Below are 25,309 nucleotides of genomic sequence, written 5' to 3' on the forward strand. Positions count from 1 at the left end.
ATCATACCCAGTCTACTCATCATACCCAGTCTACACATCACACCCAGTCTACACATCATACCCAGTCTACACATCATACCCCAGTCTACTCATCATACCCAGTCTACACATCATACCCAGTCTACACATCATACCCAGTCTACACATCATACCCCAGTCTACACATCATACCCAGTCTACACGTCATACCCAGTCTACACATCATACCCAGTCTACTCAACATACCCAGTCTACTCATCATACCCAGTCTACACATCATATCCCCCGTCATGTACAATAAAAAAGAGAGAGGCAGGTGGATGCGAGAAGAATAAGTATAACCCGTAAAAACAAAGTTTTTCACTATACATCCTTTATATGCGCGGCAGCGAACTTAATATAAAGGATTTAAAAATATATTCGCCTGTGGAGGACGCGGGGATCGATCCCACGACCTTAGGCATGGGAAGCGAAGGCGCTACCAACTGCGCTACTCCGCCACGGCCTGTGGAGGTGTTACGCTCTGGGCTCTTATACTGTGAATGAGTTCTATTTGAATATATGTAAAATATTTTTTTTTTGCCTAAAAGTGTAAAATTTTGGGAATTTTTTTTTCACGAACATTAATTGTCTCGCACAACGAGTCTGTGTGGAAAATGTCAGCTCGATTGGATCACGGGAAGTGGGTTAAAAAACGACCGAAAGATTTGCACGGTCGTAAGCAAGCACGCAAGCAAGCAAGCAAGCACGAAAGCAAGCAAGCGAACTTAATATAAAGGATTTAAAAATCGAATTCCACCTTCACATTTGGGCGGTTTTAAATGAATCAATAAAAATCCCCCCGCGGCCTTTGGTGTCTCGCGCCATCCCGCCTGGCCCCGTGGCCTGCGAGCGAGTGAATGATTCGTTCGCCATCCAAACTCCGCGGGGCCTCTCCCGCCTCATCCCGGCACGCCCCGCGCCTCCCACACCGCCACCACCGCCCCCCCATCCACCCCGGGGCAGTGATTCGCGCATAAATAAGCAGCTGAGACTCGCCTTGCTGCAGCTCAGTCCGCGCCCTTCCCACCCACTCCTGTCAGCAAGCAGCAGTAGCAGCAGCAGTAGTAGAAGCAGCAAGCAGCAGTAGTAGCAGCAGTAGCAGCAGCAGTAACCATGCAGTCCCTCCTCTTCCTTTGCCTGTGTCTGGTGGGGACCGCCCTGGCTGCGCATGGACACCGTACGTATTATCATCATCATCGTCACCACCACCACCCTTCGCACGCTGTTGGCATCGCTGCAGTGGGGTTAAGACTGATACGTCCATGCCATGTCGGCTTCTCTGAAGGCGCTTCGCTAGCGCCTCTCAGCAGTCACGGCGTTTGGTTGATACATTTTGTAATTTTATACTCGTGGCAATACTCCACCCCCGGTGATCCCTTGAGATGGGACCTCTCTCATTCGCAAGTGTGTCCGGGCTGTCAGAGGATCCCCCCGTGAACGCTTCGAGGAGTTGTGGGAGCGAGGGATGCGGGTGACGAGCAGGGTGGGACGTGTGTGCATGGCAGTGTGTGTGCATGGCAGTGTGTGTGTACATGGCAGTGTACATGGCAGTGTGTGTGCATGGCAGTGTGTGTACATTGCAGTGTGTGTACATGGCAGTGTACACGGCAGTGTGTGTGTACATGTCAGTGTGTGTACATGGCAGTGTGTGTACATGGCAGTGTGTGTACATGGTAGTGTGTGTACATGGCAGTGTGTGCACATGTCAGTGTACATGGCAGTGTGTGTACATGGCAGTGTGTGTACATGGTAGTGTGTGTGTACATGGCAGTGTGTGTACATGGCAGTGTGTGTACATGGCAGTGTACATGACAGTGTGTGTGCATGGCAGTGTGTGTGTACATGGCAGTGTGTGTGTACATGACAGTGTGTGTGTACATGGCAGTGTACATGGCAGTGTGTGTGCATGGCAGTGTGTGTACATGGCAGTGTGTGTGTACATGGCAGTGTGTGTGTACATGGCAGTGTACATGGCAGTGTGTGTGCATGGCAGTGTGTGTACATTGCAGTGTGTGTACATGGCAGAGTGTGTGTACATGGCAGTGTGTACATTGCAGTGTGTGTACATGGTAGTGTGTGTGCATGGCAATGTACACGGCAGTGTGTGTACATGGCAGTGTGTGTACATGGTAGTGTACATGGCAGTGTGTGTACATGGCAGTGTGTGTGCATGGTAGTGTGTGTACATGGTAGTGTGTGTACATGGTAGTGTACATGGCAGTGTGTGTGCATGGTAGTGTGTGTACATGGTAGTGTGTGTACATGGTAGTGTACATGGCAGTGTGTGTACATGGTAGTGTGTGTGTGCATGGCAGTGTGTGTACATGGCAGTGTGTGTGTACATGGCAGTGTGTGTGTACATGGTGGTGTGTGTGTGCATGGTAGTGTGTGTACATGGTAGTGTGTGTACATGGCAGTGTGTGTACATGGCAGTGTGTGTGTGCATGGTAGTGTGTGTACATGGTAGTGTGTGTGTACATGGTAGTGTGTGTGTGCATGGCAGTGTGTGTACATGGCAGTGTGTGTACATGGCAGTGTGTGTACATGGCAGTGTACATGACAGTGTGTGTACATGGCAGTAGCGCTGCGCTACGACCAACACCACCAGTGACGCATATCTGGACCGGTTCCTGGGTCTCCCTTCGAGTACCTGGTACGGTGTGTCAACATCGCCACTGGGGAGACAAAGGCGGTCGGGTGTGGTGCTGGCCACCCACCCCCTCGTGGGCCGTGCCGACCTTCATCGGCGCTCGCGAACAGCACTTGCCCCAATAGTCCGTTCCAGGCTATACGGGGGATCTTTGTCTTTGTGTGCGTGTAGAATGCAATGAAGCAATTTGCTACCAGTGTAGAATTCTTCTTTCATTAACACGACGGCGTACGCCTTTGTATTATTTATATTGCCCGTACGTTCGTACTTAGTGGTAAGTATAGATGTTTATATATACACACAACACAGCCGTTCTCTGTGGGTCTTTAAACAATTGGCTGGCGGTCCGCTGATGGCAGTCGTTTGACAGTAGAATGACAGACCGGATTAGTAGCAGCAGCAGCACCATCACCATCACAAGAAGATCAATCTTCACTTTAAAAAGCGCCTTGATTGTCGGAATATCTCAAAGCGCTGTAAATATCAAGAATATAAACGACACTGACAAGTCTAGATTCGATTATACCACTGGCTCAGGGCTAGAAGGAGAGATTTAGAGATTGGGCGCTGAGAAAGGCTCATTGGGAAGCTTTGATTTATTTTCTTAAAAACACGCCACGAACAGCTGTCGATCGCTACGATTGCGTCTCCATGCGATGGTGAACGCTGTGTTGCGGCGGCTTTGCGCCGTCCCATTCACACAGCAGGGCGCTGATGCCCCCCCCCTCTCTCAGGGGCACAACTATGGGGGGGTGGGGTGACCTGCCCCCCCCCCTCTCTCAGGGGCACAACTATGGGGGGGTGGGGGGAGTGACAGCGTCACGTGACCCACAGAGGCCCAGTCGGCCCCAAGGAGGACCCCGAATCAACAGAGTACAAACTTGTTAAGAAAAGTTATTCCAAAAAAATGATTCCAACAATTCACCATGAATGCCAAAGCAAATATTGTTACAAATGAAAAGTGACATTTCCGAAAAATATACGCAGCGTAAAATATCGTGGCGCTCCTGCCGGTCTTTGTTACCGAACACCAGGGATTTTTGCCGACATGTGCATGAAAGTAAGACGCATGATAACTTCATTGCGAGTATTGTAACCTTTAAATCGTTTAAATCGTTTGTTTTAATACTGCCACTGTGAGACAGTCTTCCTCGAAACCCCAATACATGGTGCTACTAAAATAATATAAATGCATATTGTTGTATAAGGGTTTAAAATAAATGTATGTGGCTATGTGAGTAACAGCGAGTCGCATCTTGCATCGCCTCCCACGCCGACATCGGCCACTTGCTGCGCCTGCGGTGAGAGCTGCCACGGGGGGGGCTGTGGGGGGGGGGATATGCTGACTCACACCACCACCACCACCCCACCCAGTTCAGTGAACAAAGCACACGCGGGGCTTGCATTATGGGTTCAGTCGGCGCCGTCTCCCCCGTGACCTCTCTTTGGGGGAGGGAAAAAAGGGGCTCGGTTCATTAAATTGGCGGGGTCACCGGCCACGCGGATCCGGGGCTGCACAAAGCACACACTGGACATCGTGCTGCAATATCGACTGGGTTCTTCTCTTTCATTTGGGGTTAGATGGCGAAAATATAAATGTGTCGTTAAACCCACCACCACCCGCCACTGCCATTTAGTAGGGTTTGTCACTTCAACCAAATGTGCCAATTCGTTACTAGGACAGCAACACCGAGGTGCGTTGGAGAGCAAAGCCACTGGAACATTTACGATTCGAGTAGCGTGACGTTCCGCCGGTGATGACAGCAACCAGCATCATCAGGCGACAGACAGAATTGTGGAGCGATCCTCCTCCTGTTTCGGTCTTAAACAGAGGGATACATGTGATGTCGTCACTTGGGAGCCATTCGCGCGACCTAACCCAAAAAAAAAGAAACCTTGGCTATCGATAATATTCGTCGCGAAAGTCCACGCGTTGAATCGTTCTCTCTCGTTTCCTCCTCTCCAGTGAGTGCAATGCGGTTGTTGGGTTGTCACCGCTAACTCACTGGAGCGTGACTTACTTACAAGAGACGAACAATTGGGCCACTCTCTCGCAGTGCCGTGGTGCGAACGTGATTCGTGTCTCAATGGGCTCCCGCGTGGTTTTGCTTACAGAGATTAATGAATGCCTCGGACACCGATGCAACGCTCTAAGCGTACGTTTCATGAACGGTCCTTTATGTCAATGCACTGCAAGGTCAAACCGACTGCTTTGTCTGCCGACCCAGTGAACGTGCCAACGTTGCATCAACGTTGGCGTGCGGTTGGAACCGTTGGCCCAACGTTGCGTCAACGTTGGCGTGTGGTTGAAATCGTTGACCCGACGTTGTTCCAACGTTGGAGATAATGTTCCATGTGGTGTATTCATAGCCTTGTTCATTTTAACAAATGCATTACGGAAACGCGTGGTTGACACCGTGAGTGGGCGTACTGCTTGCTTAAGGCCACTTGGCGTTTTGGGGCTGTGCTCGGAGAAAACGCAGAGAGTTCAAAGTGACTTCTTGCTGCCATGACCACTGAGGGCGCTGCTCATCTTCTTTCAACAGCGAGCGATGGGGTGAAAAAAATCCACACTCCCATGGCGAGGGCAAGTCTATCCACAAGGGGACAGCGACAGTTAACATCCTCACAAAGCGGTACTCATCTTTAACAGCCGTGGAGGATGGACTGGGTCACCCCCCCACCCCCACCACAGCGGCGTAGTTGTCATTCACCCGCACCTCCGATTAGGGGCCATCCCAAATGCGTACGCTGCGTATGCGGGGGGGGGGTCTACTGACAATGTACGCATATGACACGGGGGTGGGGGGTGGGTGAAGCCTCGATAATAATTTGTCTACATTGGCCTTCAAATTACTCTTTGGTTCTTTCGGTAAAGTCACGTAGGTATAAAATAAAATAAATCACGACGTTTCGATTGCAACACAAGCAATCATCATCAGGTGGGAAACCCACAGCAAGAAAAACTTTTTTTTGCTGAAGTGGGAGACATGCCGATTGCTTGTGTTGCAATCGAAACGTCGCGATTTAATTTATTTTATACCTACGCGACTTTACCGAAAGAACCAAAGAGTGGATCCCTGCAGTCACGGAAGCTTCAAATCTGGCCTTCAAATGAGTTCGACAGTCCGGCGGTGGACTCTCTGTTTGCTTAAACACGTTAATGATTAATCCGTGATGTTTTCTGCGTGGATTACATTTCGGCCGTTCTATGATTCGGGGGGGGGGGGGGGTGCGTCAGGCGTACGTACGCAGGTGGGGAGGGGGGTAAAAAGTCCGCATGCGTACAGGGAGGGGAGGAGGGGTCAAGTTTTGATAGATTTTTGCGCACCTTTGGCTACGTACGGCGCGACAAAAGTTTAACATGCGAGCGTAGAGCCAGCACGTGGCCTCCTCTCTCGCTCGCGCTGAGCCGGCTGGCAGCTCGGCCTGGGCTCGGTGACAAGAGTCGTACTAATGCATACGCAGTGGGAGGCTGTATGCAGACACTGACCTTGTGAACGACTGGACATCTATGAAGAAGAGCTTTAATGCTCATCGGATTCCTCCAGTATCAATAAATGCAGCATTCCTCGACTTACGATCACTCGCACTTACGAACATTGACGCACTCGCACTTGCGAATGGAACCACTTTGTTCAGCTGAGCTACCCTCCGCGAGATGTCGTGAGTCAACCTCGTTCTGGGAGTGAATGTTTGTGTGTGTGGGCAATTGCATACAGTAGATCACTGTGTTCCGACTTACGAACCGTTCGACTTACGGACCGGTCGACTTACGGACCGGTCGCAGGAAATGATTGTGTTCGTAAGTCGATGATTCTGACTCTGAACCATCTCGTGCTCCCCACCCCCTGTTACCGTCGGCTACCCCGCGGCACAGCCAAGGACTGCAAGCTCCCTCACGTCCCGCGCAACGGAGGCCTCACGTGCGTCACGGTGAACAGCACCCGCTACTGCAAGCCGATGTGCAACAAGGTGAGCGAGGAGGAGGGGGGGGAGGACAATCCACCAGCACCACCAGCAGCAGCAGCAGCACCACCAGCACCACCACCAGCAGCAGTAGCAGCAGCAGCACCACCAGCACCACCACCACCACCAGCAGCAGTAGCAGCAGCAGCAGCACCACCAGCACCACCAGCACCAGCAGCAGTAGCAGCAGCAGCACCAGCACCACCAGCACCACCAGCAGCAGTAGCAGCAGCAGCGACTTTGCGACGGTCGCCTCCACATGGCACTTAGTGTTGGTGACGGAAGATGACGGTTTAGAAGTACGGTTCACCTCATCACGTGTTTGGTGTTTTGTAAGTACTGTACTGTAATGCGATACAGTCTAGACAACTATGTGAACTATACTCGTTGGTTCTTTCGGTAAAGTCACGTCGGTAGGAAATAAAAGATCACGACGTTTCGACCGCAACACAAGCGACCGTCATCATGTGAGACAATCACAGCAGGGAACCGCCTGCTTCAGCAGTTTCCCTGCTGTGATTGTCTCACCTGATGACGGTCGCTTGTGTTGCGGTCGAAACGTCGTGATCTATGATTTTCTACCCACGTGACTTTACCGAAAGAACCAAAAAGAATAGATTCCTGCAGTTACGAAAGCTTTATATCCAGCAGCCCAAATACTCTCAAAGCATGTTTCTAAAGGTAAGGGTGTAGGCCCAGAGGGATCTCCAGAGAGCCCCTCGATCTCGAGGCTGCTTGGACTCTTCTTCCACGCTGACCAGACGTCTTGGAAGAGGTGGGATTGCCCACACTTTACCCCCCACCACACAACACCTGTCGGTCGGCTGTGGTGGGGGATTTAAGAAACTTTCCCATTGTTTTCACTGCCGCAAAGGGTGCTACGGTGGCGAGATGTTAACGACCTCACCTGGTATACAGGAGGTCGTGGGTTCAATCCCGACCATGACGCCTGCTGTATATTTGGAGTTTGCATGTTCTCCCCGTGATCGCATGATTTTTCCCTCCACGTTTAGAATCAACACGCGTTTAGAGTGAGTGGCTGCTAGAAATGTCCACACGACAAGCCGTTTTCATTGAGCTCTCATTTGTGGCCAGGAGGTCGCTCCTGATAAAGAGCTATGTTGCTCAGATGGGCCTTACCTGGTAAAATAAAATAAAAACGTTTTCTTTCATAGTTTAGACAGGATCGAACCGGTGACCTCTGGATCGCAAGTCCAGTGTGCCGACCATTAAACCACGGCATGTAATATGACATCGTAATAACTTTCACGATTGCTTTGAATTCATTTTCAAATGTCAGACTTAGGCAATGATTCTGGCTTACTCCTTGCAAAGGGTAAAGTCATCCGGTGTTTTGCTGCTCGAAATTTTCCACGTGATAAGCCACTTCGTCGAGCTATCATTTGTGGCCAGATCGCTTCTGAAAAACAGCTAGCTCAGTGGGCCTTACCTGGCAGAATAAAACATATACAGTTTAGTTTGAGGGCAGACAACGCGTTCTGCCATTGCCTCACGGCAATCTCTCAGTGGCCGTAGTAGGGATGGAGCTGGCCGCCTTCACTCGCAAGTTGCCCGTCACAAAAAACCCAACGCACTCGTCAATAATGCCGCAGCCCTAAATGTACCACATGTTGAACTTCAGTGGAAGCCACTCGGTGTTGCGTACCTTTAAAAAAGTTTGCCTGCAGTCCGCTAGGTTCAAACGCCGACTGACCCCAGTCGAGCAGGTCACGCATCATAGGGGTTTCGTCAACACGCGCAATGTCAGGCTGAAGCACAGCAGCGTCAGCAAGATCCACAGCGTCGCTGTCGTGATCATCATCATCATCATCCAGCTTGTGATTGCTCTCGCTGTCAGAAGACTCAGCAGTGTGAATGCGCTGGTGTCGCAGCTAAAACATTGAGCAGTCTGCAGCGCGGCCAGATTGCAGGATGTGTGATCCATGGGGCAGGCCGCGTCAGACCATGTCCGACTCACTGCTGAGCTGCGTGATAGCTGCAGTCAGGGGTACGGTGGCACACAAAGTGACACCTCTCCCACAGTCCTACTTCTCCCCGTAGGATTTGTCTGACAGCTGAAGAAACTGAACTGTGGCTTATTTTAATGTCAATGTCGCCAAATTATTATCGAGGCTTCACCCCCCCCCCTCCCGTTTCCTATGCGTGCATTGTGAGTAGACCCCCCATATGCAAGCGTACACATTTGGGTTAACTCCACTCCATGCGTACGCACTAAATGGATGGCCCCTTAAGAGGGTGATGTTTTTCGCAATGATCTTTGCTAGGTACATTGCCCAAAACGTCGGCCATAATTGTTGTTTTTTTTCTTTCGATGCCGCAGCGTTATTGACCAATGAACTTGATCTTTTTTTTTATCTGTTATATTCTTGCCCCACCACTGGCAGAATGACCAAAATGTTGTTTTTATTAAGCTGGCAAAGTTGGCTAAATGTGATCGCACTGGCCACTGTCGAAGCGACTCGGCCACTCGTAAACAAAATATGTTTTTAAACTCTCCTGGGGGAAAGTTGGATTTTTCTGAGAACGTCTTTGAGGATGTGATTACAGCGCGTGCGTCACGGCTCGCTGTCTTCCGCCTCCCGGTTGCGATCAGCTTTATTTGAACAGTGGCTTTTCTTGCGGGCCCGAGTTGTTAGTTTTTAAAGAATTCCCAGAGGAAACACGTTGAGAAAACACGTTAAAAAAACACGTTCATAATGAAACTCGGGTGCGGCCGGGCACTTAAACCATTTGTGCGTAGCTCAGCGCCATGTAGGCCCTGGTTTGTTAAAGTGTTGAAACGTGATTACGCTGCTGGACGATTGTAAGCAAGATATTCCCCCAGCTTCTTATCGACCGGAGCTTTGACTTATGTTTAGTCTCGCAAAAAAAAACCCAAGGGCGAAAAATATTTGCTTATTTATTTTTGACTGATATTGCTTCGTGATTGCAAAGTTAATTGAATGATGAGTCATGGATTAAATCAGGTCAGAGTGCATGCGTGCTCAAAGAGGCAAAGCAGAATGCGCGTCTCAATTGGGAGCCTTGAGCAAGTGGTAAACATTCCACATTGTTATGAAACTAAAATATAAACTATTTTTTTATTTCACGAGGTAAGGCCTAATGAGCTACACATCTCGTTTTCAGAAGCGTCCTGGCCACAAATGACAGATCAACGAAGTCGCTTATCATGTGGACATTTATAGCAGCCAAATACTCTAAACGCGTGATGTTGATTCTAAATGTGGAGGGGAAAACCGGAGGACCCGGAGAAAAATCCATGCGACCACGGGGAGAGAGATATACAAACTCCAAATATACAGCAAATACGTCGGGATCGAACCCCCGACGTGCTGTATACCAGGCGAGGTAGTTAACAATCTCGCCAACGCAGCGAGACGTTAGCAGAGCGTGACAACGCCGTTTGTGTTCGTGTAGCTTCTACAATGCAAGTGCATCCCAAGACTCTGCACAATAGCACGCACGTGTAAGATAGAGTGCTGTTGAATAATTCATCGAGAAAAGACGCCAAGGAGAGAGTGGACGGAGAGGGAGACCTTGGGCTTGGGTTTCAATGGGGGCAGGGAGACAGCAAAATGGATGACCAGGAAATAACATTTGGATAGCAACAGGAGCAGAGGAGGAGTGAGGCTGACGAGTGGTTTTGACAGCAGTAGGCCACTCCCGCTGGAGGGGAGGGCATTTTGAGGGGAGTACGAGAGAGAAGAAAGGGCAGAGGCAGGCAACGGACAGTCCATGGGGCGTGTCGCAGACGGTGAGTGTAATCTCGCAATCTGTCCCCGGATTACGGTGGAAGCCAGCGGAGGGATCGGAAGATTGGGCGAATTTCTGTCTCCCTGTACGGGGTGAGATGGAGAAGTCTTCCGAAGCAAACCTGCAGCGGGATTGATTCTAGGAGAGGCCACGATCTGTCAGGGAAGAGAGGGGGGAAATTCCGCAAGCAACTCACAAAAATCCCACCGTGTGTGTTGTGTCGGGGGTCCCTGCACTCACTCGGCACAGTTCTTGTCTGGCGGGCGGGCGAGTGGGTGGGTGGGTGGAGCTGCGCGTGCATGCTGGGGGTGACGCGTGTAAGACGTATGATGCGACTTGTATTTTAATGGGGGGGGGGGGGTGACGCGGCTGCAATGATTCACGAGCAGTCGGATCAATCGGCCAGAAGCACTGATTTCCTAGAATCAGCTCCCAGCGGGCATGCGTTATTTAAAAACTATATTTAAACTATTTTTTACCAGTTAAGGCCCACTGAGTTATATATTGCTATTTTTCAAAATCGACCTGGCCACAAATGATTATTCAACGAAGTGGCTTATCGTGTGGAAATTTAAAGCAGCCAAATACTCTAAACGCGTGATATTGATTATAAATGTGGAGGGCAAAACCAGAGGGCCTGAAGAAAAATCCACACGGCCATGGGGAGAACACGCAAACTCCAAATATACACGTGTCATGGCCGGGATTGAACCCACGACCTCCTGTATACCAGGCGAGGTAGTTAACATCTCCTAGCCACCATGGCGCCCCTATTTAATCGTGGTTATCAGGTGCCAAGGTGGTCTCGGCGCAGTCAACGATGACGACACAAATCACGCCTCCGATGAGCGTGGTTGGCTGTGTACGGTGCGAATGAAGTTCTACATACATAGTTTAGGTTTTCACTTAGTCCGGTGTCCTGCGGGGATTGGCAAAATCGGTTTGATTGCACAACAAACGTCCTTACGAGGCATAGGCTTGTGGTGGCGCTTGCCTTTATAGGTGACAAAAGGGTTGTATTCATAACAAGACATCAGAAACAGCAGCACAGAGGCATTTCACTGGGGAAGAGCACAATAATCATCTTGACCATTTTCCCATTATTTCCATTCAATGCACACAGTACCCTCACGTCTTTCAAGGCCAGAGTGTCTCCCGGCTCAAATGAGCCATGAGGTCTCACTTCCCTCTGTTGGCAGTCTGCGCCAGATGTGACGATTCCACATTCCCGTGGTGGAAGCCAGTCTGTCCACAGGACGACTGCTGTTGCGTTTCTGCAAAGTTGGTACGAGGTCGCGTCATGAACGTAGCCGCCCAGTAATTGCCGTGGTGAATTGGCTTGGCCACCAATGGGCTATTAAACGTGGGCCCATTAACAAGATAACCAACGTCATTTGCAAGCGTAGGACTCTGTGTTCTGTGTCGTGGCCCAAATATAACATTTAAATGCTGCCCATGACTCAATCTTGAAGAAAAAAAAGATAGTAATGTTGCAACTACATTCGCAGGTGTCCCTTGCTAAACATTCGATCTTGTCGAATGTTACACGAGCCACCGCCAAACCAGGAGGAAAGCCTCACCAAGTCGCAAGACAATTCGGGAGCATCCCGCTCTGAGAACAATTCCCCGTTGAGTTTGTGTCGGAGGGTTTCCATTAACACGTACGAAGTGCATACCCTGAACCTCCACACCTATTATAGCCTGCTGGACACCAACTCACATCTTCCACAGGCATTTCACGGTGGCGAGATGTTAACTATCTTGCCTGGTATACAGGAGGTCGCTGGTTCGATCTCGTCCCTGACGCCTGCTGTATAGTTCGAGTTTGCGTGTCTCTCTTCCCGTGGTCGCTTGGATTTTTCTCTGGATCCTCCGGTTTTTCCCTCCACATTTCGAATCAACGTGCGTTTAGAGTATTTTTGCTGCCAAACATTTCCACGTGATGATGAGCCACTTCGTTGAGCACTCCGTTAGGGCCAGGGTGCTTCAACAAAAATGTTAACGCTTATGTGGGAGTCTCGTTTTTAATGGGAAACGAACGGATAATACACCGGAACATGATAACAAATCTATGTTAATAGCTTCAAAAAGTCAGTCTCCACTTGTTCGCCATCGTTGTCAACACATTGCCCGGAATCTTCTCCAGGTGGTCTCCAGAGCCCGGAGGCAGCACATGTCTCGTGGTGTCGTTGCAAATTCTGAAAAGTGTTAGAACATTTGTTTTGCAGCACCCTGTACAGCTCCGTGGGCCGTCACTTGGTGGCCTGATCCCTGTGTGAGCCACCAACTCAACTTTGCTGGATGAAAGAGAGAGAGAGTGCGTGTACCCACAAGTCAGCCGTTTGGAGGAAGGGTGAGCGGATGACCGAGACAGCAGTGAGTATAAGACACTCAGTTGGAGGAGACAGCCTAGTAGAGGGCAGGAGAGCAAGTAGGTCGCTGCTCTATGTATAGTTCGCATCGGGGTTTCTCCGAGTTCAGCAGTTGACTCTTCACGTGCGCGAGATACTCAATAAGGGTACTGGCCATGCATGTCCAGCACAACGCTCCCGAGTGCATCCATGTTTGCTGTGCTTCGTTCGCGCCGTACGTAGCCAACCGTGAATAAGAGCCTCGGGACTCTACGGAGCCTCCCGGATAAATAAAGGACGTTAGTAGTATTATTATTATTAAATGGCATTTCAACTTTGAACTGTACTACTATATCTACTTGACCACAATGATCTGTTGGTCTCGATATCCGTGTATCTTGTTTTAAATACGGATCCTGTAATGTTATTCGGGTGGCTTTACTCTGGTACACACAACCTGCCTCTTGTCCCGGCACGTGATTGCCGCTGAGCCTCCAGCGCTGCACGAGCAGCGTCATTGCAGAGGCGGGGACGATGGCCAGCGCACGAGTCGCGCGCGACGGAGCCGCGATATCTCGAGTCGGAAATTTTATCGATTCTGTGTCGGAGAGAGCAAAGGGATGCAAGGGATGCCGGTGTTCCATCTTGGCCCAAATGGGCGATAATCGCCCGAGAGCTATGAAATCTAAAGTGGCCTGACTGAATATTACCGTAGCGTGCAGTTTGTTCCATTTAATGTATTTATTTGTTTGGCTATTTATCTATCTACTATCTATTTATCTGTTTCTTTATTTTTTGTTCGTCTATTTATTTGTTTGATTATTCGTTTATTTATTGTTTGTTTATTTGTTTATCTATTTTCTCCATTAAATGTGTTTATTTACAGCCCTTTGTCAATGCACCGCTGGATGAAGGCCTCCCCTCGGGCACTCCTCGTAAACAGAGACACGGGCGACGTCGCCATCGGCATCCCAGAGCCGAGGGCTTTGAATTCCACGTTCCCATGACAGAGGCCACTTTGTCCATGGCGTGACCAGTGTTGACTTCCCAACAGAGTGGTACAGTAGAACCTCTGGTCACGACCATGATTCGTTCCATAACTTTGGTCGCAACCCGATTTGGTCGTGACTCGAACCTAATCTCCCCATTGGATTGTATGTAAATACGATTAATCCGTTCCAGACTCCTACGAACTGTATATAAATATTGTTTTTTTTAAGCACAAAAGTAGTTAATTATGCCATAGAATTCACAGTGTAATAGTAAACTAAATGTAACAACATTGAATAACACTGAGAAAACCTTGAACAACAGAGAAAACTAACATTGCCGCGTCAAGGTTTAGAATCGTTCAACAAGATGATTGTTTCGTCTGCTACATCAGTCGATCGATTCTGAGAGAGAGAGAGAGAATATTCGTATGAGCAATTAATGTTTCTATTGAAAGTAAGTTAACAGTAATATTTGGGTACAGTATTGTTTTTGGAAGCATTCACCGTAATATCGTATGAACGTTTACTTCACCGCATCATCGTATGAATGATGCGAGAAGAGATTAACGGGTTCGTATGTTAGCGATTTACGTACTCGGCGCTTTCGCTCTCTACATTACGGCTTGAATGAGGGGGAGGGGTATGACTACACTCACAAAATTAATATCTTACTAGGAATTTTATATAGCGAAAGTTATATACATAACTGTTACGCTTTGTGTAATTCAACAACAACAAAAATGGCGCAGAAGGGGAAATCAGCCGCGGCCGTGTTTGATCGCCACCCGAGTTTGTGTTCGTGACCAGATTAAAAAATGTTGTGAATTTTTTGGTCGGAACCAGATTTGGTCGTGGTCAGAAGCGTTTGTGACCAGAGGTTCTACTATACTCATTTTTATTTCACCCCAGAGGAATGATAGGTTGTGTCAATCCCTGCCTTGAATTGGAACTCGCAACCATCCACGTCCAGGTTGAGTGCCGCCCAGTCTGTGATATAAACACATGGGTGCCGCGGTGGCGAGATGATAACTACCTCGCCTGATATACAGGAGGTCGTGGGTTTGATCCCAACACTGACGCCTGCTGCTGTATATTTGGAGTTTGCGTGTTCTCCCTGTGGTCGCATGGATTTGTCTCCGGGTCCTCCGGTTTTTCCTTCCACATTTAGAATCAACATCACGCGTTTAAAGTATTTGGCTTTTATAATGTCCACATGGTGAGCCACTTCGTGGAGCTATCAACTGTGATAGCCAGGTCGCTTCTGAAGCTGATAGCTCGATAGCTCAGTGGGCCTTAGCTGGAAAAATACAGAGTTTAGTTTTTAACATAGTTGATTCAACAAACTTGTTTTTGGTCAACAGAAGAGTTTCTGTGTAGTGGAGTCAGCATGGTAACAAGGTGGCCGTATTTAAATCCAGGTTTAATGCCAGCCAAAACCGGAAACATTTCTGCATCATTAGCAAAGACGTGCACTAAAATAGACTGCGGGCAATATTACACTCGTCTAAAGAGCCTGTGTATGGGGTCTTAAGTCACAAGTCATGAATGGTGCATGGGCATGATTCCTATGGCTATGAAAGGTTGTCATTCTGCCAGGCGTTGGCAGAGTGACAGCTGTTTTTGCAGAAAATCTCCCCTCAGCATTTTTCAATTCACAGCGGGCCAAGTTTGGGCCAAAGTGAGGCCATTCCACACCACGAGTGTGATGCTGCAGGATGAGCGACAGCACCGTCATTCATACTATAGGTTTTTGGGTTAGATTGCGTAAGTATAAATGTGTCGTCACCCTCCACCACCCCACAGAGCCAGTGAGGTTTGTCACGTAAACAAAACGCGCCAAATAGTTACGACTTCAGCCCACCGGTGTGTTGGAGAGTAAATCCACAACATTCACAATTTGAGTTGTACGACGTTTCGCTGGTAATTACATCATCCAGCATCATCGAGCGATTTGCCACTATTCTGGCAAATCACCCATAAGGGGAGTTGTCATGGCTGGTGAAGAAGTCGCCCTTTGCTTAGTCCTACAACTCTGTACCTCAGGGGGAGGCAGAACAAGTCACACGTACGGAGTGGTTTGCGTGCAGTGTCAGATACAAATCAAGTGGGAGTGTAGTGGTTAACGGCTTAACGCACTGCGCCACTAACCTGGCAACCCGAGTTAGACTCCCGCTCATGATATATAACAGTGGCGAATGTTTGAACCGGTCCTGGGGCTCCCCTATGTCGACTCAGCCTTAAATGAGTATCTGGTGCGGTGTGTAAACTGGGCAAGACAAAGGCGGCTGGGCGTGGTGGTGGTCACGCACCTCCTCGTGTGCCGTGCCGACCTTCATAGAAACTCGCCAATAGCACTTGCCCCAAAAGCCTGCCAAGGCCCCAAGAGTACACGGGGGAGATCATCGTTGTCGGACGGAACTCGGTTGGCCGGCTCGGTCCGTTGCCGGGGAGAGCGTTGGCTGAGGTCAGCGCCCACGCCTCCCCCCCCCCACCGACACGCCGATTGGCTCTGAGGTTTTTTGGTAGAGTCAGGCCAAAACCTTGGAATGTGAATTTGGCGCAAGCATTTGCGCGGAATTTCCACTTATCAGCAAATTCAGAATCAGAATATTTATGTTGCAGGAATCCGAGGAGCTTATGAAGCTCTATTTTACAGATGTTCAGTGGGGGCGGGTCAGAAACGTTACAACAAACAACACAAAACATGACAGGAGTGTGAAGTATAAAAAAGGTAAAAAAAATCACTTAACAAAAATATGCAAATTAAACTAAACTTTTTTTTTTATCTTCCCAGGTAAAGCCCACTGAGCTATCAGGTATTTTTCAGAAGCCACCTGGCCACAATTGGTAGCTCAACGAGGTGGCTTGTTGCGTGGAAATCTTGGAACCAAAACCCCTGCATGAATCGGGTCTTACATCTCTGTGCTTAGCATAACGATCATGCAGTGAGCAACTCCATTGGTCACTCTGATCCAGGTGTGGACAATTCCACATTCTCACGTTAGGCTGAGGTACATCCACAGAGTCGCCAATGCTGGCATCCAACAAAGTGGAATGGATTGTATTGATCACAAAGACACGATTGGGCTGGGTGGACCCCCGCAACCGGAGTTTAAATTCACAACTTTCTCATTGCGAGACAAAAAGCCGCCACAGCACCACCAGAACACCAGGGCATTATTTTGGATTATCTTGTTCACATTTCATTCAATTATTAACCCTTTCCCATTCCGAGAGGTCTGCAAGTTGCAGGGTGGGTGTCCCATTTACCGGTGAATCTTGGAACACACAAGCGGTTCAGCATTCATTTTATTTAGAGAGGCGTAGTAGCGCCATTGCTTTCAAAGACATTGTACTCACCACAGAGAACTGGAGCAACACGATCGCACTCTACAATAGCTGGCGCCAAACTGTACCTCACGCCCTGCCGCGTGGCCTTGTGGGAGCCTGAGAATCGATTTAAAAAGTTTACTTTAGTTTTACAGTTCTATGACGTGCATTTATGCCATCGGAACGGAATTGGAAGGAAAACTGATGGCGTACATGTCTGTCATCGGAACAGGAAAGGATGAATAGTGTCTATTACCTGGTCAACCGCATGTTGAGAGGCGTAGTAGGCCTCTCAAGGTGGTGATCGTCATGGACATTCCACCACAAATTTGCTGACGCTACCAACGAGTTTGTTTCCCCGCTCTGTCTGTTGTCGTTTTAGGATCACGACTTTGAGTTCCTGCGCCGGAGCCGCCTGTTTGAGAAGTGTGGCCAGTCGACCGGCTACCATTGGACTACCCAGTACATCGGCGGCCTCCGCCTCGCCGATTGCGCACGTAAGTCTCGTAGTTGCTACCAACGGCAAATAAGGGTCATTTAAAGCCCCTTTGTTGATCCGCTGCTGGATGAATGGGGGAAAACAAAAAGCGACGTGCCCAGGGAAAGCCCACATGTCTAAAGGGGATGATATGCAGATGCCACTTCAAACTATCTGCTGTACTGCCATCAGCTGGGAAAACTGGTTTCTCGGTGCATACAGCTCATATATTAAAAACAAGGGACGTTCTGAAATTTCCTGCGAACATGATGATCCCAAATCTTTGTCTCCGTTAACCAGTTTTGCCAGTTGAGCCCCAGAGCCAGCCTCACTGTGCCCAGCAAGAGAATACGAGTGGATCATAAACATCGTGACCACACACCGCTGTAGCCACTGCTACTTTCAATGCTCAAATCGCAGGCCAGCACAGAAGCACGACGAAACTAGGAGCAACACAAACCTCGTGCGAGACACACTGGCTCACTGGCTGACTGGCTCACTGGCTGACTGGCTCACTGGCTCACTGGCTCACTGGCTCACTGGCTCACTGGCTCACTGGCTGGAGCGGTGGTGCTATGGTTCACGCACGGTGCTATAAACCGAGTTCCGTTCCTGGCCATGGCTAACATCAGTGTCGAGCTTTCGGATGCGCTTCTGCGGCTCTGCATTCTAATAGACGGGTTGTGACCTGCGGTGTGGTGAGTGGGTGAGTGAGTTGTTGTGACCTGCAGTGTGGTGAGTGGGTGAGTGAGTTGTTGTGACCTGCGGTGTGGTGAGTGGGTGAGTGTGTTGTTGTGACCTGCAGTGTGTTGGGTAGGTGAGTGAGTTGGTGTGAACTGCAGTGTGGTGAGTGGGTGAGTGTGTTGTTGTAACCTGCAGTGTGGTGAGTGGGTGAGTGTGTTGTTGTGACCTGCAGTGTGGTGAGTGGGTGAGTGTGTTGTTGTAACCTGCAGTGTGGTGAGTGGGTGAGTGTGTTGTTGTAACCTGCAGTGTGGTGAGTGGGTGAGTGTGTTGTTGTGACCTGCAGTGTGGTGAGTGGGTGAGTGTGTTGTTGTAACCTGCAGTGTGGTGAGTGGGTGAGTGTGTTGTGACCTGCAGTGTGATGAGTGGGTGAGTTGTTGTGACCTGCAGTGTGGTGAGTGGGTGAGTGTGTTGTTGTAACCTGCAGTGTGGTGAGTGGGTGAGTGTGTTGTGACCTGCAGTGTGATGAGTGGGTGAGTTGTTGTGACCTGCAGTGTGGTGAGTGGGTGAGTGAGTTGTTGTGACCTGCAGTGTGGTGAGTGGGTGAGTGAGTTGTTGTGACCTGCAGTGTGGTGAGTGGGTGAGTGAGTTGTTGTGACCTGCAGTGTGGTGAGTGGGTGAGTGAGTTGTTGTGACCTGCAGTGTGGTGAGTGAGTAGGTGAGTTGTTGTGACCTGCAGTGTGGTGAGTGAGTAGGTGAGTTGTTGTGACCTGCGGTGTGGTGAGTGGGTGAGTGAGTTGTTGTGACCTGCAGTGTGGTGAGTGGGTGAGTGAGTTGTTGTGACCTGCGGTGTGGTGAGTGGGTGAGTGAGTTGTTGTGACCTGCAGTGTGGTGAGTGGGTGAGTGTGTTGTTGTGACCTGCAGTGTGGTGAGTGGGTGAGTGAGTTGTTGTGACCTGCAGTGTGGTGAGTGGGTGAGTGTGTTGTTGTGACCTGCAGTGTGGTGAGTGGGTGAGTGAGTTGTTGTGACCTGCAGTGTGGTGAGTGGGTGAGTGTGTTGTTGTGACCTGCAGTGTGGTGAGTGGGTGAGTGAGTTGTTGTGACCTGCAGTGTGGTGAGTGGGTGAGTGAGTTGTTGTGACCTGCAGTGTGGTGAGTGGGTGAGTGAGTTGTTGTGACCTGCAGTGTGGTGAGTGGGTGAGTGAGTTGTTGTGACCTGCAGTGTGGTGAGTGAGTAGGTGAGTTGTTGTGACCTGCAGTGTGGTGAGTGAGTAGGTGAGTTGTTGTGACCTGCGGTGTGGTGAGTGGGTGAGTGAGTTGTTGTGACCTGCAGTGTGGTGAGTGGGTGAGTGAGTTGTTGTGACCTGCGGTGTGGTGAGTGGGTGAGTGAGTTGTTGTGACCTGCGGTGTGGTGAGTGGGTGAGTGAGTTGTTGTGACCTGCAGTGTGGTGAGTGGGTGAGTGTGTTGTTGTGACCTGCAGTGTGGTGAGTGGGTGAGTGAGTTGTTGTGACCTGCAGTGTGGTGAGTGGGTGAGTGTGTTGTTGTGACCTGCAGTGTGGTGAGTGGGTGAGTGAGTTGTTGTGACCTGCGGTGTGGTGAGTGGGTGAGTGAGTTGTTGTGACCTGCAGTGTGGTGAGTGAGTAGGTGAGTTGTTGTGACCTGCGGTGTGGTGAGTGGGTGAGTGAGTTGTTGTGACCTGCAGTGTGGTGAGTGGGTGAGTGAGTTGTTGTGATCTGCAGTGTGGTGAGTGGGTGAGTGTGTTGTTGTGACCTGCAGTGTGGTGAGTGGGTGAGTGTGTTGTTGTGACCTGCAGTGTGATGAGTGGGTGAGTGTGTTGTTGTGACCTGCAGTGTGGTGAGTGAGTAGGTGAGTTGTTGTGACCTGCGGTGTGGTGAGTGGGTGAGTGAGTTGTTGTGACCTGCAGTGTGGTGAGTGGGTGAGTGAGTTGTTGTGACCTGCAGTGTGGTGAGTGGGTGAGTGAGTTGTTGTGACCTGCAGTGTGGTGAGTGGGTGAGTGAGTTGTTGTGACCTGCAGTGTGGTGAGTGGGTGAGTGAGTTGTTGTGACCTGCGGTGTGGTGAGTGGGTGAGTGAGTTGTTGTGACCTGCAGTGTGGTGAGTGGGTGAGTGAGTTGTTGTGACCTGCGGTGTGGTGAGTGAGTAGGTGAGTTGTTGTGACCTGCGGTGTGGTGAGTGGGTGAGTGAGTTGTTGTGACCTGCAGTGTGGTGAGTGGGTGAGTGAGTTGTTGTGACCTGCAGTGTGGTGAGTGAGTGAGTGAGTTGTTGTGACCTGCAGTGTGGTGAGTGGGTGAGTGAGTTGTTGTGACCTGCAGTGTGATGAGTGGGTGAGTGTGTTGTTGTGACCTGCAGTGTGGTGAGTGGGTGAGTGTGTTGTTGTGACCTGCAGTGTGTTGGGTAGGTGAGTGAGTTGTTGTGACCTGCAGTGTGGTGAGTGAGTGTGTTGTTGTGGCCTGCAGTGTGGTGAGTGGGTGAGTGTGTTGTTGTGACCTGCAGTGTGGTGAGTAGATGAGTGAGTTGGTGTGACCTGCAGTGTGGTGAGTGGGTGAGTGAGTTGTTATGACCTGCAGTGTGGTGAGTGGGTGAGTGAGTTGTAGTGACCTGCAGTGTGGTGAGTGGGTGAGTGAGTTGTTGTGACCTGCAGTGTGGTGAGTGGGTGAGTGTTGTTGTGACCTGCAGTGTGGTGAGTGGGTGAGTGAGTTGTAGTGACCTGCAGTGTGGTGAGTGGGTGAGTGAGTTGTTGTGACCTGCAGTGTGGTGAGTGGGTGAGTGTGTTGTTGTGACCTGCGGTGTGGTGAGTGGGTGAGTGAGTTGTTGTGACCTGCGGTGTGGTGAGTGGGTGAGTGTGTTGTTGTGACCTGCAGTGTGGTGAGTGGGTGAGTGTGTTGTTGTGACCTGCAGTGTGTTGGGTAGGTGAGTGAGTTGTTGTGACCTGCGGTGTGGTGAGTGGGTGAGTGTGTTGTTGTGACTTGCGGTGTGTTGGGTAGGTGAGTGAGTTGTTGTGACCTGCGGTGTGGTGAGTGGGTGAGTGTGTTGTTGTGACCTGCAGTGTGGTGAGTGGGTGAGTGAGTTGTTGTGACCTGCAGTGTTTTGGGTAGGTGAGTGAGTTGTAGTGACCTGCGGTGTGGTGAGTGGGTGAGGGAGTTGGTGTGACCTGCGGTGTGGTGATTGGGTGAGTGAGTTGTAGTGACCTGCAGTGTGGTGATTGATCACAGCGTGGAAGAGACAAAACAGTCATTCTGGGTAGACTGAGTCCTCAGTATGGATGGAGGCATCATGGTAACAGCAACCACGGTAGTAGCGATAGTAGCATGATAAGGAGGTGACTGACCGTGAGCGAGTGAGTGGAGTGATTCGGTGAGTGCTGGATACTTCAATCACCCCTACTATGGTTTCACTTTGAACTTTATCCGCTGCAGCAGCGAGGTAGGATCTGGACGCTCCAGATCTGGACGCTCCAGATCCTACCTTGTGCACGCTCACTCGCCCGCACATAACCATCGCCATACCCTCGCCTCGTCCCCTACAGGCAGCGCCGTGCGGGTCAGCGGGCAGCCGTCCGCCTACTTTGCCGAGCAATGCGTCCGCGACAACAAGAAGGTCTACGAGGAGTTCTGGAAGGAGGTGAACAAGGCGGTGCTGCGACCCGTGTCCCTGCACCAGGAGTGCAAGAAGCCCCACTGCACCGACCCCTTGGTGCGCTGCTAGTGAGGTCCTCCCTCCCACTTAACTCAGGGCAGTGGGAATATTTAGTGGGCGATTTGAAAGGGGAGTGAGTAAGCAAGTTAAAACAAAATGTGTTACATCCCCTCGGGGGTAATTTGTCGTCTTTCCCAAACGTGTCGCGGTGCGTCGTTCGTCCTCCTGCTGTCTACCCCAATGTGGAAGCCACGAGCCACATTCGACGAATTTTGAAAAGAGTGTTACTTAAGCCCTCGGAGCGATGGGCAGCTGGCCCTGGCTAGTAAACTGCTGTCGGATATCGTGTTCAGACAGCGACGCGACATCTCTTCGATCTTTCTTTTGGATCGTACCACGGTTTGCTCCTTTTCCACTGTAGACCAAATCCAGACATATTTCTCGTCAGCACCAGTTCTATTATCAATACTGTGCCACGGTGGCGAGATGTTAACTACCTCGCCTGGTATACACGAGGTCGTGGGTTCGATCCCGACCATGACATCTATATTTGGAGTTTGCGTGTTACTCCCGTGGTCGCGTGGACTTCTCCGAGTCCTCCGGTTTTTCCCTCTACATTTAGAAGCATGCATTTCCAGTATTTGGCTGCGAAACATTCCCACATCGTTGAGCTACCATTCGTGGCCAGGCCCCTTTTAAAAATGAGATATATTGCTCAGTCGGCTTTACCTGGTAAAATAAAAAATATTTTTAGTTTACAGATCTCGGCCAAAAAGGGACAGGTGGCAACCCTACATTGTACCACGTGTCGATCGGCACGTCATCCCGACTTCAGTTCGTGAAGAAGTTGCCTGCAGCACGCGGACCGAGATGTCGGACACCATGCCGAATGACACACGGTGGTGGCGTGTGTGCCATAGGGCAGCAGCAAAGCCATCGGCAAGGATTTGTTCACTTCCAAATCAATCGAGGAGCAGAGGCATTCCGCTCGTGCTGCGGGGTTTTTTCATTGGCTTGTCGCTGTCACGTGATCACAAGACTGGGGAGCCAATCACAGCAAGGCGACTAATTCCAACGTGGCACCGCGTGGTTTCCTAATTGCTCGAGCGGCTTCATATCACCACTTATTTCAGTGCTCCCCCCACGTGCATTCCAATGTCGCAATGAACGTGTTTATGTACTCCTCTCTCTTTCTCTTAGCCTGTGCTTGCAAATAAGACGTACTTCAAAGAGATACAGCGTTAAGCTGGGCTCTTAGCAAAGCTCTCTCGAGTCTGGGGAAAGATCTTTTGCTTTTAGGCCCCACTTGAGGCAATGCTGCACATCGCTATACCCGGGCATGTGTGCATTTCCTGCAAGGCGATATTAAAACAAACTACTTTGCTGTGCTGTAGTGACACGTTAGCCAATGTATCAAATGCTTTTCAGATTTTAAACTTTGATCGTTTAACGCGTAGACTTTCGCGACCAATATCCATACTAGAGGTTTTGTTGGGTGACATCGGGTAAATATAAATGTGTCGTTAAACCCACCACCACCCGGCAGCCAATCAGTAAGGTTTGGCACGTAAACAAAACATGCCAATTCGTTACTAGTGCAGGACACCAAGGTGTGTGGGAGAGTAAAACCCACCACAACATTGACCATTTGAGTACCGTGATGTTTCACTCGTAATTACAACCAGCATCATCAGGTGACAGCCAGAATTGTGGAGAAATCCTCATGTTTCGTGTTCAATGACACATTTATATTTATGCGATATAACCGATGGTCATTGGGGGGTTAGCGTTAAAAATGTGGTCACAACATTTCATGAGTTGATAAAAAGCGTACAAAATGCATAATGACCATTCTGAAAACTACAAACCAATTTATTTCACGTGATAAAGTACCGGCGTTGGCAGTGGTGCATCAGCACAAACAACAGCACTACTCCACGCATCCGTTCACAATGAGCCTTAACAGGAAACGCATAGAAAATAAATGTTTCGGGCATAGCTCCTGATCTGTGCTACGGCTTGACTTGTTGCTGTGGACACCGGGAGATCGTCGACCGATGTTCGGCAAATCGCCGGGGTCGGTGATGGAATCGGCCGAGACTTACTCAACAGAGTGCAACCCGCGAAGGTTGCCATCTTCCACCTCCTGTGCGCTCACGAAGAACGACGGCCACTGGCCCCAAAACATCTGCCACGTGTTTCCTGTCGGGGCCACGCCGTTATTGACGGACGCGTGGGGAGTTTTCGTTATTCCGCAACCCCCCCCCGTCCACGCGAGCGTTGCACTTAACGCTTTGGCGATGGTGAAAGATCCTAGATCCTGAGGTTGTGAAGAGTTGACACTTACGCACATCCTCTAAAATAGCCGCGTGTGTGTATTTTTTTGTATCCGTTTGTTCCATGTCCTTTTAAAATCGTGGACCTGTGAGCGATGTACCATTTGTTGCTCTCTCTCTCTTTCTATACAACTTTCTATATGTTAGGCATAGCAGTGTTTAAAAATGTTTCCACTTAAATAAACCAATGAACCAATTAAAGTTAAAAGAATGCTTGTTTAATTCTGTTGTGACAAAAACATTCACCTGGATGGGAAAATAAATCTTGCATTCCATACAAGGGTCTGTCTTCTCAGCCCCTTCATTGCTCCACAATGTCCGATGGAGAGACTGGTTCCTGCCATAGTACCGTGGAATTTCCACCGTTGGCTCTGGAGATGAGCACGTGGAGACTTTTGACATTATCTTTTGTTAATCACGGTTGTTGAGTACGTGCTGAAAACATCAAGCAGCCAGAAACAAACAGCACCGTTAAAGTTGTAATAGTGTATTGAATTGAGTGAGGTCGCTACTGCTAGTCACATGAATGAATATGTATTAATCGAACACTATTACGACTACTAATCTTATTTCTCTATTACTCCAAAGATAGATGTTCATTTGATGGAATGACGATGACGAGTTATGCAGAATGCAAGATAAACTGCAGCGAGCCAGCCGGCAACCACAGAGACCTTGAGTTCAAATGAGGTCAATTTCATGACGTGACACAATGCGATGCACTGCTCACTGCAAATGGCAATGTCATCTCATGAGAACACGACACCAATGGCACAATTGGAACACTGCATGCTCTATATATGCAGTGTAGAATTGGAGGCTCTTACTGAAATGTATGGCCAGCGTGGAAGAGTAGGCCAAATGACCCTCTGGAGGGGGGCTCTCCACAGCTCTCTCTCGAGCGGAGGTGGTTCCACCAGCAGCGGTGTGTACAGGCAGTTGCAGGGCTGCGCCTTCATAACTGGGACTGGGGTAAAAAAACTCAACAGTTAAATTCCTGCTCCAGTTGCATGTTTGTTTGTGCCCCAAATTGCTCAAAATTACCAAGGCACAATAATCCCCGTGGCACCATG

The 25,309-nt window shown here is 49.7% G+C and overlaps 1 protein-coding gene across 2 annotated transcripts; it reads left to right on the top strand.

Moving 5' to 3' along the window:
- Positions 1-1,006: 1,006 nt before the first annotated feature.
- On the top strand, positions 1,007-24,447 carry LOC144946539 (uncharacterized). Of its 2 annotated transcripts, XM_078875521.1 has the most exons (5): positions 1,007-1,198; positions 5,218-5,307; positions 6,552-6,646; positions 17,470-17,584; positions 21,791-24,447. In XM_078875521.1, the coding sequence occupies exons 1-5, from the start codon at positions 1,135-1,137 to the stop codon at positions 21,967-21,969; spliced, it is 543 nt and encodes a 180-aa protein (XP_078731647.1). In that variant the 5' UTR covers positions 1,007-1,134; the 3' UTR covers positions 21,970-24,447. The 2 variants fall into 2 exon arrangements, with proteins under 2 accessions (XP_078731647.1, XP_078731648.1); XM_078875522.1 differs by lacking the exon at positions 5,218-5,307 and having other exon boundaries at positions 1,009-1,198.
- The last annotated feature ends 862 nt before the right edge of the window (positions 24,448-25,309 follow it).

Source organism: Lampetra fluviatilis, chromosome 41 (assembly GCF_964198595.1).
Source record: "Lampetra fluviatilis chromosome 41, kcLamFluv1.1, whole genome shotgun sequence".
Taxonomy (NCBI): domain Eukaryota; kingdom Metazoa; phylum Chordata; class Hyperoartia; order Petromyzontiformes; family Petromyzontidae; genus Lampetra; species Lampetra fluviatilis.